At 32.3% G+C, this 17486-nt stretch overlaps 2 protein-coding genes and 2 pseudogenes across 2 annotated transcripts; 1 reads left to right on the forward strand and 3 right to left on the reverse strand.

Annotated features, from left to right (window-relative positions):
* Window positions 1–12: 12 nt before the first annotated feature.
* LOC129288746 (uncharacterized) lies at window positions 13–3268 on the reverse strand (annotated as a pseudogene).
* A 2362-nt stretch (window positions 3269–5630) lies between these two features.
* On the reverse strand, window positions 5631–5740 carry LOC129289723 (U6 spliceosomal RNA; annotated as a pseudogene).
* A 311-nt stretch (window positions 5741–6051) lies between these two features.
* On the forward strand, window positions 6052–6881 carry LOC129288748 (dynein light chain 1, cytoplasmic). The gene is made up of 2 exons (XM_054925480.1): window positions 6052–6354; window positions 6440–6881. Exons 1-2 carry the CDS (start codon window positions 6217–6219, stop codon window positions 6596–6598), a joined length of 297 nt encoding a protein of 98 aa, XP_054781455.1. The 5' UTR covers window positions 6052–6216; the 3' UTR covers window positions 6599–6881.
* Window positions 6882–7835: 954 nt separating this feature from the next.
* On the reverse strand, window positions 7836–10775 carry LOC129288745 (glyoxylate/hydroxypyruvate/pyruvate reductase 2KGR-like). The gene is made up of 2 exons (XM_054925478.1): window positions 10215–10775; window positions 7836–8539 (listed from the first exon to the last, which is right to left on the reverse strand). Exons 1-2 carry the CDS (start codon window positions 10630–10632, stop codon window positions 8016–8018), a joined length of 942 nt encoding a protein of 313 aa, XP_054781453.1. The 5' UTR covers window positions 10633–10775; the 3' UTR covers window positions 7836–8015.
* Between the last annotated feature and the right edge of the window lie 6711 nt (window positions 10776–17486).

The following is a 17486-nucleotide window of genomic DNA, read 5'->3' on the forward strand; positions in this document are numbered from 1 at the left end:
TATACGAGAAACTGGAAAACAAAGGAAGGGATTTTCTGTATTCACATTTAGCTTCTTCCCCTGTTTACATATATGTGCATGAAGTCTTGTTAAACTTGATGGGCTTTGATATGGAAGAATCAAGGACAAGAGGGCAAGTGATTTGCTTGTGGTTCTTTGCCCTTATCAATTTACCCACCACATATCCCACTGAAAGGATTTCAAATTTCAATGTCAATGGAACTTCAATACTAGTTTGGGATACTTTTACTGTTGAACCAGCCCCATACAGAGGAACCTTGTTGCCTTCCAGGTTCACTGATACTACTTTGTGACTCTTTCTTGGCTCATACAATTTGTTCATCTGCACATACCAAACATGTATGAATGCTCGAGCAAGTCTTTTAACATTCAAATCCCAGAAGCTATCTTTGTATCAAGCCAAGTCAGGTTTTCAAATTTGTCAAGTCAAACTAAACCAATCTCATACTAGAACATGTCTTTTATTCTACTTTTCAGTTAGTTAATTTGATATAATATAATCAAAAATCAAGTCAATTCAATCTAACTTGAACATTTAATAGCATGTTTACGAACGCATGTTTTTTCAACCTATCAAAAGAGTGGCTTTGGAGATTGCATATGTTGGAACACGTGCAAACGCTTGAACAAACATACACTTAAGTTTAGTCAACCATATCTATATAACTTGACGTTGGATAAAAGCTTTAATCAAAGGTTAATACATTTCAAATATTAGATTTAGGATAAGGCCTAGAGCCAACCCACTTACAAAATAAGTTTAGGGATAAACTAGTGTTTGACCTTCTACTCTGAGCCAAGTATGTTAATAAACTAAGCTTTAAGTCATGAGAACTTGAAGTAAGAGGAATGAGTTGTTACCTGACCAGAAGCAACAATGATGTCAGAGAAGACAAGGTTGATGGGTTTGGAGTGCACATGGATGCCAAAAAAATTGGCCGGATTATATATGTTCATTCTCAATGAGCCATTCAGAGCCATCAACTTTGTTGGAACCCCTGAGAAGTCTGATCCCTCCCCCACATACAGATTGTCTACTGTGAAGCCCTGCAACAATCACCTTGTCAAGACTTGACATAGTAAGAATTCTTTTTTTTTTTTTAATCACTTGGCAAGCAGCTTTAGTTTTGATACTCTTGATATTACTAGAATTGCCAATGTGATACAACAGTTCATTGAAACAAGCATTAATGTATGACTTAGAAACCCAACATTCTAATATTGTTGTTCAACCTATTCCATTTAAAATATTCTCTTCATCACTTTCAGTGGCAGGGAAGAGAGGAATGGCAAGGGTCATGACCCTCAAGTTTTTAACTTTTCCTTATATACAGCCGTTGTACATGTCTAGCCTTCTCATTCTTAAATCCATGCTGCACCTTAACTGTTGTTCTGCATTTCCTTACAAAAGTATGTTATTAGACTACTTATATTTTCTATATATGCATTTGATAATATACTGAAACATGACAGGAAATTATACAAAGAGATCTTAAAATAGGCGACCACTCATAAACAATGACGAAGAACAATTGAACAAAAAGTCATGAAAGACCAGCACATCATAATTCAAAATTTTAAAACTCAATTTATGACTTTATGGGAATTTTTTTCTTCATTTTATATTAATTATTAAGTTACAGTTTTTAGACACCCCTCACGTTAGCTAAAATTCATTCTTGGACATCCCAGTACCGTCAAAAATGACTGTATCATTTGATCCCAAACACAAGTCAACAACATAATCTATGAGAACAGGCAAATATTAAGTTCCAAAACAGTCTAACATAGCAGAAACAAGCAATTCGCATTTCATTCAAAGAATAACATGTTGGAAATCAAATCCAACATATGAGGCCACACATGTAAATATTAAAAATGTGTGGCCATTATTTAATTAAGTTTAAATAAAGTGATCTATTTGGATTTAAATTTAAAGGCTTAAGGGCATAATTATGATGGGATAAATGTGTAGAGACCAAGGTGATATTTATGATTTGTTTAGAGGCCAAATCACAAATATCACAAACCTATTAACTCTATAAATAGGGGTTGTGATCATTGGTTTGGTCGGTTAGAAGGAACGTTCTCCAATCCCCCTTCTTGAAAATATACAGGGTTCCCACCTGTAATAAATTCAGAAAACACACCCTCAAAACATGGCAATTGATTCAGGTATGCTTCCGTGTTCTATTTCTATCCCTGAGTTTTGATATAGAAATGATTTTATGGGCTTATATAGATTTGATTATGTCTTCATACTCTTCCACTGTTATGATCAAATCTATCATAACAAAGAAGAGTGATAGAATTTTCACAAAAAACACAAACTTAGCTTACCTTGACTTTAATTTCTGGCTTGAAAGGCCTACTAGCACCCCAGATGATTAAGCAAAACAGTGAAAAGAACCACGAAACTCAAGAGAGCAATAAATACTTGGCAACGCCTAAATAAAGTCTTGTCTCCATCATAAGACCCTTCTTCTAAAATCACATCACACTTGGGCCAGCCTTTGTCGTTCCTCCTTCTGCTACTATTACCTTTCCTTCCTGAAAATGATCTGAAAATACCAGAAAACCTGCTCGCTGAAGAATTCCTCGAATGGCGTCCAAATGATGAATGGTGTAAAGGTGACTCCATAGGGCTGTTAGATATTGGAGTCGCTTGCATCGATGATGACTTGTATCCATCGTGAGAGTCCCTCGAAGGGCTCTGTACGTATTACACTGGTTGTTTTGGAGACCTCGAAGGTGAAGATGGAGCTAAGCTTGTGGTGTCTGATTCAGATTTTGCAGAAACCATCATGGGTATGAATGGAATCCTCGAAAGATTGTGACTTGATAAGAATTTAAGGATGCCCAGAAAAATAGGTCTGTCACTTAAAAATCTCAGTTCCTATTTTCTCCACTTATGGTTCTTCTAGAGTATCCTTAAAAGGAAGCAGATTTTGCAGAGGATGCCTTTTGTACTAGGGAAAATGGCAACCAAAATTTCAGTTCATAATTCATAATTTCATATACTTGTAGAGTATCTTTAAAATAAGTAAAATTTGGAAAATGTTCGTGAAGATAGAAGAACCATAGAAAGTGAAGTGGACTGTGTTTTTTATCAGCAAAATGGGAATGGAGAGCACCAAAAAAGTAAGAAACACATATAATGAATGAATGCCAAGTGCCAACAAATTAAAAAAAAAAAAAAACACACTTTTTCAAAGTATGTGTGTATGATCATCCTACGCTTGGAAGATTAAAGAGATTGATCCAGTTTATCAAGATATATGAAATTCAAATTCATGATGAGAAATATGTTCTCAAAAAAGTGTCCGTAAGTTAAACTAACCTGAGTCAAAAACCTGAGATGACAAAATTTACACAAAAGAGTAGTGCGTTTGTGTGTGTTATAAGCATGCAGTGATGGAGTAGGTTTTGGGATGCATGTCGGCAGATGTTTTTTTAGTTAAATAAAATAGCAATAACATATAATGACGTTAGTATATAACATTCCATCGCAGCATCTTATTATTGAGAACACAACAAAACAGAAAATAACGCTTGGACTTGAGCGTCTTCATTTATTCCATCAACTTGACACTCAATGCCCAATTAGATTCTGGGTGTTATTGTCCTTGTCCCTGCCTGCCACCTTTTCATTTTTATTTATGGAAGAATTATAATCAAATTTTACATAAAAAAAATTAATTACTACGAAGTTTATTTTTATTATTATACACACTAAAAAAAAAAAGGATACAGCAACTTCACCAATACTCAAAAGCTATGGTGTATTTACAGTTATAAGTCAAACAATCAATCAGATTTGATTGAAGTATGAAACCTGGTGTAAGAGTTTCATTAAAAAAGACAATTTTTTAGTGTTACATTCACAAAAAGTAACATGTTTGAGGTATGGAGAAAGACAGTTTGGTATAAAAGCGTTGATTTTTAGAGATAACAAGTTATACATGAAAGGAAATATTTTTAAAAATAATAAATTTAATAAGGATAAATTGTAAAATTTCTTTTTTTTTAATAACATCAACAATTTAATTGCCTTGATTTTGATGAGCTAATTAGAAATGATTTATACAAAAGAGCATAGGGAAGAATTTTGAGTTAGATTCCTTGCCTATTAATAAAGACTACCTTGGCGAACAAAAAATAACTGAATAAATAAATGATGACTACTTTCTGTCAAAAAATAATAATAAATAGAGACTACCTTATCCATAACGAACTTTGTAAGGATCTCCCCTAAAGTTAAGGGTGCTACTTGCTAGAAACGTAAAACGCAATCTTCAAGTGAGTAGTGTCAAACATTTCAGAACAGGGAAAATTCAAAAAAAGAAAATATTCGGATAAGGTCGATGGGAAAATTCCGAGCTGACGAGGGTTCAAAATTCAATGTATTTACTATTTAGTCTTTCAGGGTTAGGATTGGGCCTCAACCCAGATCGCCGAGAGAACTTAGCGAGCAGCCCATTGACACACAGATGGCTGTTCTCCAACTCAATTTAAAGAAGCCCAAAAACTTGGCCTAATAGGAAGGGGGGAAAAATAAATAGCGGAAAGCCTTCTCTATTTATCAGAGCCAGGTTTCGATCCTGGGACCTGTGGGTTATGGGCCCACCACGCTTCCGCTGCGCCACTCTGATTGTTAGTTTAGGCTTCTCATATTTTTATATAAAATTAGCACGAGCATCAAAACAGCAAGGGAGTGAAAACAAAATGAAAAGTGGGGCGATGAGTGGTCCACATACAAGTCACGGTGGATAGGCATACGTGACAGACATTACGTGGGATAAAGGATATGGCGTGGAACTTATCTTTTCCTCTTATGAAATTAGTTTACTCTATCCAAGCCACGTGATTCTCAAACAAACAACTAATTAAGTATTAGCAATGGAGTTTTGTATATGAATATGTTAATCTTGGTTTTTGATGAGATGAGATTCTTCTGAGTTAATCAGACATGAATCAGACAGACGCCTATACGGACTCCATCGTCTTGAGTGTGAGACAGCCTCAGAATTAATACTACTATTAATATTAATTAATTAACGTAACACGGCAAGGCAAGAGGTAGAAGAAATTGACGTGGATACAGATCCTCACTTGGAAGATCTCTCAAGAGTCTCACTCCCATCATTGTTTGTATTAATTCTTTTTTATGTCTTTTTCCTACTTTTGCTCTTTTCGCTTTATCTTTTTGCTTACGTCTTCCTCATGAATGTTCAAGCATTTTTTTCTTCATTTTTATCATCTCTGTTTTCTTTTCTTTTTTTTTTTTACTAAACAATTTGTTTGCCAATATTCGACTCCGCCCCGAAAAAAGGCACATAAACGTGAGTTTACAACTAAATGCTTTTGCTCGTATAATTATTTTTTCTTTCTCAAGCATGTTAGGTATATTTATTCTAGTTTTCTTGCTCTCTATACTGTAGCTCTTTCAATCTCTTGCCACTTATTTTGGTAATTAATGTTCTTTATTTATTCGAGAAAAAGAGCACTCCTTTCGGTCTTCAAATCTTCTCCTTAATTGCTAAATCTTCAAATATATTTTCTCTCTTTTTTCTTAATTCCATCACTATTCTTAATATTTGTTCATAATAAAAAAGTTAGAGAGTAATAATATAATTTTGGTATGTGTCATTCTGACTCATGGGTCATGTTAATCATTCATGTATCGTTCCAATTTTATCGGATATATCTAGAGAGACATAGCAATCCTAAAAGTTGTATAAAGACTTGATGAGGTGGTCCATATGTATTGCATAACATTTGAGTATGTATGCTCATTTATAAATAATATGACTTTTTTTTTAATATATACAGTTTTTGAAACAAGAATTCTACCACTTTTAAGTTTTAATTCAATTAATTACTGAGGGTTATATAAAGAATTGATGATGCGGTCATTATGCGTTGCATAACATTTGAGAATACATGCTAAATTATTACTTTTTTATTATTATTATATCTGGAGATAATATCCAATTAAGATATTTATTTTTTCCGTCCTCCGCAACGTGCACAGGACAAAGAAAGGAGGCAGAAATAGGAAAAACAGTTGAATTTGGGGGTATATATGATAATATGAGCTGAGGGAACCACTCAACCCACAGTCCTTTATAAAGCCATCTGTCTTCTTCATTGCTGGAGCTTGAGATCCTTCTGGAGGAATATCGGAGAGAAGAAATGTTGGAAGGTAAGGCCTTGATAGAGGACACAGACATGCCTGTAAAGATGCAGATCCAAGCCATGGCTTCTGCTTCTGAGGCTCTGGATCTCTTTGATGTCGTTGATTGTAAATCCATCGCCGCCCATATCAAAAAGGTATTAACTTTCTTCCTCTCTGTTTCGTTGTCTCTCTCTGAAACCTGAAAAAGTTGATGAAAGTATTTTGGTCTGTGAGTTGCAGGAGTTTGATACCAGATTTGGGTGTGGATGGCAGTGCGTGGTGGGTTCAAGTTTTGGGTGTTTCTTCACTCATTCTCAGGGGACTTTCATTTACTTCACACTTGAGACTCTCAATTTCCTCGTCTTCAAAGGAGCTTCTTCACCTTCTTCCCCTTTCTGAAAATGACCTAAGCTCGTGTGTGTCTCCTTGTAAAAAAAGGGTTTCATCAAATCGAACTACCTGAGAAAAAAGTGCAGTTCTTTTTGTTGCCTTTTCTTTCCCCTGGTGTTGGACTTGGAACTTGAAACTTGTGGTGAGGAAGAACTGAGAGAGAAAGAGAGCAGGAGCAGCAACTTTTCCTGTGATCTGTTAATGCTTTGAAGTTTCAAGTTTGAAAAGAAGTTGCAGTGTTCATTTGTACATATAAATAAATGCTTAACCCATTACATACATATTCTCTTCTGCAGATCATTTTCATTGTTCTTGTTCCTTTTTCTTCTCTGGCTCACACTATGAATAGGGCGCCCTTATCCTAATTTCCTGGATGTGATTTGTTTTGCGGGTGGCATTTGGTTTTTCAGTCAACGTTATCTAGAAGACTGTCAGAGGAGGGGGAAAAAGGGCAAAAGACGCCCATCACATTATAAGTGGAAATGAATAAACAATGTTAGTGAGTGCCTGTGGATGTTATAATAATCAAATAGAAAACTGAACCTTTATTATTTTTTAATTGATGACAGTTAAGTTTCCTTCCTCAATTTAATGATTGTTAGGTTTTAAAAATTTTGTTAAGAGATAAGTCGTAAATAACAATTCAAAAAATTATATAACAGTATGAATTAACCTTCGACAAAAAATTTTAGAGACTTAACTGATATGAGATTTAAGTTTTAAAACTTAATTCATTTTTTTTATTTTTAATTGTTATGTTGAGATAATTTAAAAATATACTCTTTCTGATTTTATTTATAAATTATTTTTACCGACCTTATCAATACTATTACAATAAAAATATAAAGAATAAAATTTCATAAAATTACAAACATAATTATAAAAAAATAAATAAATTATATAATATTATTTTTTATTTTTTTTTAACAACAATTTAGATATTTCATTTGAAATAAAATATATTGTTAATCCAATAATTTATAAAGTAAACCACTTCACTTTTTTAAAAAATGATTAATAAAGTAGATCAGAGAGAGTAATTAATACTAAAATTTAAAAAAAAAACTGAATGTGATATTGAAAAATAAAAATACATCCAATGTGCTTATGATCTATAATGTATAGTAAACTACATTAAAAGTGACTCAAACATTGTAATTCAACTTTTTTTTTTTCAAATTTTAAATGATACAAGGATAGCACTAGTTTATTGTCATTCTTGTCTCCTGGCAAGAGGTTGTCACCGTTAGGTAAACATGATACGATAAGATATGTGATTTAATCACATCACACCAATTTATTGCATACAAGAAAGGCAGAGAAAGTGAATTTAGTTTCGCCCAAGATACATCAAATACAAGAGACAATGATCTGAATAACAATTATTTGGATGTAACCTCTTCTACAGACCTATGATGAGCATGGATTAAACCAATGGAGTTAGAAGTGGCTTGCCCTGGAAGTACGCCTCTAGATTTCCAAGGACAAGGTCAGCCATGGCTGTGCGAGTTTCCACCGTGGCGCTTCCAATATGAGGCAATAACACAACGTTTTCTAGCCCAAACAACTCTTCTGGTACATTAGGCTCATCTTCAAACACATCTAGTCCAGCACCACCCAGTCTGCCTTCAAGAAGCGCAGAGACCAGTTCTGGCTCATCAACATGCTTACCTCGACCGATGTTAATAAGAACACCCTTGGGACCAAGGGCATTAAGAACCTCGCGATTGATGACATGGTGGGTTTCCTCTGTAAGAGGGCAAGCAACAACCAAAACATTACAGTTGGATGCCAACTCTACAACGCTTGGATAGTACTTGTAATTTGAGTCTGGTTTCTCTGTTCTAGAGTAGTAGCTTATTTTACAGTTAAATCCTTCAGCTCTCTTGGCTACTGCCTTGCCAATCCTTCCCAAACCAATGATACCAACTGTTTTCCCAGAGAACTGCAGTGGAAAAATCAAAATCAAAATCAAAATGATATGGCAGTTGGCAGAGATTTTCATGTGCAGAGTACAGTACATTTGCATAAGAAAGATTGATACCCTATTTGGTAGCATGGAATTAGGACAGGAGAAGTAGAACTGGAACTGAAAAACTTGTTTGGTATGGTGGATCTCAATTCTCCAAAGAATCCAGTTCCATCAAAATTGGTGGAATTCACTTCCACCTTCGTACTCATGAAAATCACTTTCCTCCATAAAAAATGACCAACTTCCATGTACATACCAATCATGTTTGAAAACCTCATTTCCACCTCACTTCCTCTTCCACTTTTCCTTCCATCAAAAACTCTTCCATGTTACCAAATGGGGCATAAATTTCATCAACACCTTATATGAGATGTGAATGGAACAATGACAAGTCCAAATTTAATTTAATTTAGTCTTCACCTACATGTTGAGTCCAGTGACCAGTTTTATTATAGCTCTGTACTTTGATAGAGAAGCGAGAGCAAAGATAGTACTATGTCCACCTCAATATGGATTGGAGTTTTTAGATGTATTCGGAAATATGTTCGTTAATGCCAAAACCAAACATAAGAACTTGTGTTATACAGGATAACGTCAAATAAACATTATACAACGAGCCTGAGACCCAAAAAATGCACGGTAATCACACAAGACAAATCTAGCATATAAGAGATCTAAGATACATGAATAAATAAACGAGGCAATGAACAATACGGTGTCATTTTGTCGAATGGGTAGATGTCTAAACTCTGAAGCCATTCAAAATGCTCAGATTCTCATGTTTTTTTGGGGGGCCATTTAAAGCATAGAAACTCAACAGTCAAATAGTCAATATAAGGTTTAGCACTTAGACAACGCAAAAGTTAACTGCCAGGGCCGAAACTGAATGGGAAGTACGATGTTTTGTACAGAAATAAACAGATGGAAGTAGGATGAAAAACATCTGATTCAAAAATAGGGACTAGAAGCTCCTGTTTATACAGGAAACAAGAAAGTTTTTCTTCTTCGAACAAATAAGTAATTCACGTTTTGCTCCTTTTTTTTGGTTTTCCAAGGGACTCAAATTATAATGAACTACTGTACAATTACCAAATGCTATCCAGATAAAGGAACTGATATGGTTCAGAATACAACCGAAAGGGAAGATAAATAACTCCTACTCCAACCTAAAGTTTCAGAAATCAGAATAACTTAAGAAATTATACATTCATCAAAACAAGAGGCTATCCGGATTTTCATAAGTCAACTCTAGACACAACCATGCTGCAACAACAGTGGATAACAAAATGGTGTTCGACTTTTGAATTAATAGCACAACAGAGTATATTGATTGTTAAGGAACTCATTTACAAAGAAGAAAGTTCACTGTAGACTGTAGAGTAAAAGTACTTCTGCTAGAAGCACAAACTCTAGCTCCCAAGAAAATTATTCGAAAGCCTGGCATCAAAATGCACACTGTGATAAGCATCAACCAGTTGACAACATTGAACCATTTTTCTACAGGGGGGTTACCTACAACAACTCGAGATGCTTATAAAAGCATCCAAATTTAAAAATAATAAAATTAACCTCAACCATTGACAACATACAAAAGGCAGCTTCAATTGTTAGCAACGCAAAAGTCAACAAAAAAAAAATTTACACTTGCCTTAGTGGTCAACTTGTAGTCACCCTTCTTCCATTTCCCGCTCCTCACGTACCGATCACACTCACAGAGCCTCCTCAACACGGCCAGAATCAAGCCGATCGTCAAGTCGGCGACTTCATCGGTCAGAACATCAGGGGTATTTGTAACCCGAATCCCCTTCTCCCTACACTTGTTCAAGTCAATCTTATCGACTCCAACGCTGAAGCTAGACACGATCTCCAGCTTGGGTAAGGCGTCGATGAGCGCGGCATCGGCGCCATAGTTGGAGTTACCGACGACAGCGCGAATGGAATTGGCGTGTTCCTTGAGGAACTGGGCGCTTTGTGGGTAATTCCAGTACCGGTAGAGCTTGAAGCGTTTATCGAGCTCTTGCTCGAGGTAGGAGATCATTGGGCAGAGCATGAGAACACCGATGGATTCCATATCAGAGTAATTAGGGTTAGGGATCGGAGGAGAATGCGGCTCTGAGGGTGTGGCCAGTGAATCACTGGACAAGGACGAGCGAGGCTTTGAGGATTTCACCAGGGCTGTTTATGTGGCGTGCAAGTGATCTTTATTTCTTTGGAATGGAAACTGAAATTCATAAAAAGTCAGCAAATAGGACAGTACAACAAGCAAATAGAAGAATGAAGAGAGTCGACTCAATATTAGGTGGGAGATGATCAAAAAAATAAGATGAACTCCTTATAGAATGAGTTTCATTAACAAAAAAATAAATATGACTAATGACGTCTCTAAAAATAAAATTAATAGAAATAGACCAATCTCTATGCACTCTTAAACATATAAATATATACAGAGAGAGAGTAATTAAAATTTACTATAAAATAAGCATTTTAAAGTGTTTTTTTAGAGTCGATAATTCAGGCAGGCCGGGTTTATTTGAGTCAAACTTAATTCTGGCCAAGCTTGAAGTATGTTACCCTTTAAAAATGCCCATTTAGCCAAATCCAGCCCTAACTTTTTTCAACTGAATTTGAGCTGGCTAGTTGGGTCTGGCCAAAATTGCCAACTCTATATAAATATAGAATTTAAAATTATAACGGTCGAACTTATTCGGATCGGACTTTTTTGGATTGGACTTAAAGCATTCTATCCTCTTAAAATGCCCATATGTCAAACCTGACTCTAACTTTTTTTCAAGTGAGTTTAGGCTGGCCCATCAAGCTTGGCCTTAATTACCAGCTTTAGTTTTTACTCATGTTGTTTCTTATTACTTGAGATTTGAAAAAAAGATTTGTACATATCAAAGTTATTTTATATTATCATATTTTTTTCTTATCTTAAATTGATTCTATATCAAGAGTGCTCATAGTATCATCTTTCATAACTTGAATATATGTTGATACTTGGACTAACTATTTTATTTATGATATATCATTTAAAGTTGTCCAAAATAAAGACGAGAATAAGCATGAAGAGAAAAAAATCAAAGTCGTCATTAGCATGCATACCACACTTAAAATAAGAAAATATAAAAAGAATGATGATCCAAAAAGAGTTTAAGAAAAATGAAAACATTCATATAAATTTGGATGCATTTTGGAAACCTTGAACTTGACAGATATAATATCATTAGGTTAAAAGTATTTATGCTGAACTCAATTGATTTAGATATGCAATACCAAGACATTTGTGTAAAACTTCAAAACAGTGAAAAATAGTGCAGAAATGGCTCGTGCACCATGGCTAAGTGCCCATGCACTGTAGCTCGTTAGCCTCTGTCATGCGCCGCGAAACATTGCATAAAATTTGATAGCAAACTTTTGCTATCATATAACAGCACGGGCAACGAATTTATGATGCATCCCAAATGATCATCATTATTATTCGCATGTATATGAACATATTCTCAATTATCATCATCATTCGCATGTATATGAACATGCATATCATTTTCAACAATATTACATTATCAAACATGCCAAATTTGCATCAAGAATTTAAAATGTCAATCACGTTTACAAACTAATAATTTTAACAAGTAATTAATTAATATACAATTATACAAACTAAGTTTCTTCCAGTTACCTTAAACCTTTGAGTGATCAAAGATTTATCCTTCACAATAACCACTCCCAAAGCTTCTTCTCAGGCTTGAATAGTGTCAAAAATGATGATTTACAATCACATTATAAGGATATCATCATTATCTCATTTTTAAGAATTTACTCACATTAAACTCTACATTCCTCGTTTCATCAACCTCATAAACTCATCACCCATCATACTTATTTAGGTTTACTAAGTTCCATTGATTCACATTATCACTAATGAGTCATTAAAATATCATTAATGAGTATCAAACATTTCCAACCACCTCATAAATGCTAAATTTTAGATATTTATGGCTCCCAACTACCAACCACTCACAAAACCATTAATGCAGAGTTTAAATACTCTAAAAAACTCTTATTATATTCATTTTAATTAATAGGTTTAGACTCATACTTTATATGGACCAAAAATTTCTATTAATACTCAAACCCTAACTCAACTATTCATAAAAATGAAAGTAGAAGAAAGGAAGGAAGCATATTATACTTACCTTAAGTATTGAGAAGCTTCTAAATATCCTCAATGGTCCAAATGTGCGTGCCCTACCAAAGCAATTTCGTATTCTTCATTTTCTCCTTTTCTCCTCTTCTATTTTCACATGCACACATGAATTGGCTTATTTAAATATTTGGTCATGCATTACGGCGCACGCAGCCCTCTGCCACGACGCGTGACACAAAGAGCTCCAGTTTCATGCTGATTGCCTTTATGTGCCACAACAGGGGTTTCTTATGCCGCAGCATGTGGCATAGAGGAATTTTCTTCAAATTTTTTTCTTATTTCCTTGCCTGAATGGCTTAATTTCACTTCAGACCCACATCTTAAGCTAAAATCACAATAAAACACATTCTTTAAAACCTTCTAGCCATACACATCATCAATTCACTCATTACCTTGATTAACTTAAGTAATTGATGCTTATATTTATAGGATGTTATACAATATTAGCTCAAGATATTTTAAATCAAACCATATATTTTAGCTCTTAAGATAAACAGTGAGATATAATTTTCTATAATTATGTTTTTCATCTTTGATCATATATATCTTATAAGGTTTTAAATGCTTTAATTAATAACTCCATAAAGTTTTTAAAGTTTTTCTATTTACTCAAAATAAAATTAAATTGAAAAAGTCATGAACACTTGAAATCTAAGTTTTAGAATATCAATTGTACAGAAAATTAAATTTGACCTTTGGTCATGTTTCTTATCATGTGTCTCATTACACAGATCATTTTAATGTAAAACATATCTCATTTGAAAAAAGACTCCAACATGTTTTTAATGATAGTTCATTCATTCAAAATGAAATTTTATTGTAAAAGATGCAAATTTTAGAAGTTGAGCGTTTAGATATTGATTTTGCACAACATTTAGAGTTGACTTTTATTCACTCTTTTGATAATATCTCAAAATTTATTTTAAATTTTAGTGGGAAACTTTTTTTTTATTTAAAACTAAACTTCAAGAGCTTTTTAAGGATATATAATTTGTCAAATTTGAAGTTGCATTGGGTAAGTTATAGTCTTATAAAATTCTATGTAGTGGCACCCTCTAAAACATGCGTGATTGAAACTTGCACACATGCGTGAAATGTTCTTAAAAAGCTTCAGTGTCCAAATAATGCATGAATCACTTCCTATACATGCGTGAAACGTCACCCAAAAGCCTTATTTTGACTTAATAGTTTCTGTAATTCAAATCAAGCGTAAATCACTTCCTATTTATGCTTGATTTGTCACCTGTGCAATACAACATGACATTTCAAGCGTGATTTGTCATGTTTCCAACGAGATTTGTCACATTTTCTTGTAAGAGTTTTGTATCACACAAGAAATGTCATCAATAGCTATAATCACTATGTTACAACTATAAATGTTCATATTATGTCTCCAACACCCATTTCATTCCATAGGTTATAAATATAACACTTTAAATTTATCTTAACAAGTGATTAACCTTAAAAATTATCAAGTTATGAAATTCTTGTTTATATTACTCTTATTATACGAAAATCATAGTTCTTGAGTCAATATCATTTATATTTTCATCATTTGAGTATTAGAACTTCATTGTACTCATCATTACTCTCAAGAAGAGTTTCAACTGAGTGATTTACATACTCAAAATCATTGTAAAGATGAGGGAGAGATTTCCCTTGCAATCAATAGAGGTTATTCTCTTAGGTCATGTTTGGTACATTAGAATTGGGTTCAAGAGAAATGGAATTAGAATTGGAATCATGCTTTCAATTGTTTGGTATGCATGAATCCAATTCCTTATGAATTTCAATTTTACCAAAATACCTAGAATTCAATTCCATCTCCATCATGATGGAATTGCCACAATTCCATAGAATTGTCATAAGTGCCTCACATACACACTCCATCATGATGGCTGAGCTTTTTATTTTTTTTGTAAGGGCATTTTGGTCTTTATCTATTTTAAATACATATATTTATTAATATTATATTCAAATTCCATCTTCATACCAAACTACATTTATAACTCAATTCTATTCTGATTCCAATTCCGATTCCAATTTCAATTCCAATTTCATCAAAAACTCTTCCATCATACCAAACGAGGCCTTAGAAAATGAAGTTTGCTAGTAAAGTGAGTTACTGTAAATAGAGGTGAGAATATGGGCCAACTAACTTATATGGGTTGAATCACACTGGTTGAGAGAAATATTAGTTGAGTTGAGTTCAACTCATTTTTATATAGGTTAGAAAAACCTTAACCCTTGAGAGTTGGTGAGTTAAATGGGCTAACTCACCAACTCATTTATTTATTTTTAATTTATTTTAATGAATTTTTTAAAAGAATAAATAAGTTTTAATTTGATATTCCTTCATGATTCATTCTAAGTATACTAACATATTAATTTATAATATTTGTACAAAATTTCCCCTTTTTTCTTTTTTTTTTTATTTTTTAAAAATAATATGGGTTAAACAGGCTTACCCTAACCCATCAGGGTTAGCCTATATGGTTTACAGGTTATATGGTCTGGCCTAGAAAAAACTCATTTTTATTTGAATTTTTTCTAACCCACTCGACCCTTATAACCAATTATTCGAACTAATTTACATAACCCAACCAATATTTCTGACTCTAACTGTAAAGACTCACAAGTGCACGAACTAAACTTGTGATTGTATTAAGGTGACAAGCACCTACTTAATCTTGTGTTATAATGGAGAAATCTTAAGTGATTGCTTGGGAACTAAACATAGGCTCTAGTGGTGAAGTTGAAATAGGATAAATCATTGCTTGTAATCTTTCCTCCCTTATCTCTTTATATTTTCAGCAACCTTAGTTTATGCTATGTTTTGGTATACAAAATTAAATTTGATATATCTACATGCTCTTACTTAAACTTGCACTTAAAAATTATTTCTAAACATTTTTACACATATTAAGCTTGCAAAAATAACTTTAACATTTTTACATGCAAAGTTTAGAAATCAAATTTGCTTTAAAATTCTTTTAAATACAGTTTTGTTGAAAAAATTTCAAAAGAACTAAAAATTTTATAAATACTTAAATCACCCCTCTTTTGGATATGTTGTCGTATCTAACAAAATTAATAATTATTATTTTAGCTTTTAAACTTTTTGAGTAGAAACGGTTGACAGAATTAAGTCTTTTTATTCCTCGTTTAAATTTATTTAAAATACTTTTTATAAATAATATGCGCATATTTTAAAGTTTCTTGCGCCTATTGCAATTTTTTAAAATAAAATAAAATTTATATAAATAACATAAAAATATAAATATTAATTCATATTTATTTACATTCTATAAAATTATACATTATAAATATAATGGAAAACATTTATTTTATAATTTTTTTAATTATAATTATATAATTTATATCATATTCATTCTACATAAAAAAACATTTTTTATAAATATATACTCACATTTCACTCCCACACCACACAAGGAATAAAAGACGGGAGAATGATAGAGAGGTCCCCTTAATTCAAATTTATAATTTTATTGTGATAAATTTATAACTTATGTTTTAAATTTTAACAGAGAAAATAAATTTATTTATTTTTTAATTATGTTAAAATTTTAAAAATAAGTTATAAATTCATTATAATAAAATTATAAAATTAAAAGATGAGCTTATAAATTTTTAAAATTTAACATTTAAAATTTAATTTAAATTAATTAGTTCATTTGGTATCTATCTCCCATTCTCTCGTAAAAGATACAGGGTGGATCTAGGAGAGGGGAAATGGGGCGCAACACAGGTAGCATCATAGTTTTTTATTTTTTTAGTTTTCTTCAGTTTTTTTTTTTTTTTTTAGTTTAAATGAAGAACCTGGTCTCTCACATAAACAGAGTTCTGTACTGCAACATTTGATTAAAAAAAAAAAGTAGAAATCAGTTTGACACATAGGCGGAGTTCTTAATTTATAGTATTTGTAAAAATATTTTTAAATGTATATCATTTATGTAAATAATTTTTGTATGCAGTATTGAGGTCAGATTTGTCAGAATTGCTTGTTATTATTATTTTTGGAAATCATATAAATAATGAAAGTGTGAGCCTATCCGTGTTTCGATGACTCATCATGGTCTCATCTTTTTGGCAGCATCTCAACAACCTTTTACATTAGATATTTAAATTTGGTGGTGGCCCAGATCCATTCATATAATAAGTATTTTATAAATTATAATAATAATTATTTAATTTAATCGAATGTTTGTAAAAAAAATTATTATATAATATCAAAAAACTATTAAATTACAGTTTGGACAAGTAAAATTTATTTAAGTTGAATTTAAAATATCCAAAAATATAAATATAAAATGACATATAATTAAGTCTAATTCTATTATCTTTGTCTCTGAATATTTATATTGTTAAAAATTATTTTACTTTTAATTAATTTTTATTTTTATTTTAAAAAATTTAATATATTTCTCGCAATATAACATTACAACATTTTTTTTTATCTTCACTTATGTCAGACCTAACATTAAAAAAAAGTAAAAATGAAAGTATACATGTGATAACCTTTTATAATTTTGTCTTAGTATTTCTAAAAAAAAAATCAAAACAAACAGTTACTATTATTGTAACATTGAAATTTCATTCAGGAGTGCAGTTGATAGAGAGTTTGTACATATTAAATGAAAATTAAAGTGAAGATTAATTTATTTTATTAATAATTATAAAGAGCAAGATTAACTCTT

The sequence above is a fragment of the Prosopis cineraria genome, unplaced genomic scaffold (genome assembly GCF_029017545.1).
Source record: "Prosopis cineraria cultivar Desert tree isolate PC_DT_omini unplaced genomic scaffold, ASM2901754v1 PC12, whole genome shotgun sequence".
Classification (NCBI taxonomy): Eukaryota; Viridiplantae; Streptophyta; class Magnoliopsida; order Fabales; family Fabaceae; genus Prosopis; species Prosopis cineraria.

What these genes read in the sequence shown, in the direction of transcription:
- LOC129288745 (XM_054925478.1), bottom strand. Translation starts at nt 10,632, where the DNA reads ATGGAATCCATCGGTGTTCTCATGCTCTGCCCAATGATCTCCTACCTC. An exon ending in GGGTGACTACAAGTTGACCA is followed by an intron (nt 8,540 to 10,214) that starts CTAAGGCAAGTG and finishes TGATTTTTCCAC; the next exon opens with TGCAGTTCTCTGGGAAAACA.
- LOC129288748 (XM_054925480.1), top strand. Translation starts at nt 6,217, where the DNA reads ATGTTGGAAGGTAAGGCCTTGATAGAGGACACAGACATGCCTGTAAAG. An exon ending in TCGCCGCCCATATCAAAAAG is followed by an intron (nt 6,355 to 6,439) that starts GTATTAACTTTC and finishes TGTGAGTTGCAG; the next exon opens with GAGTTTGATACCAGATTTGG.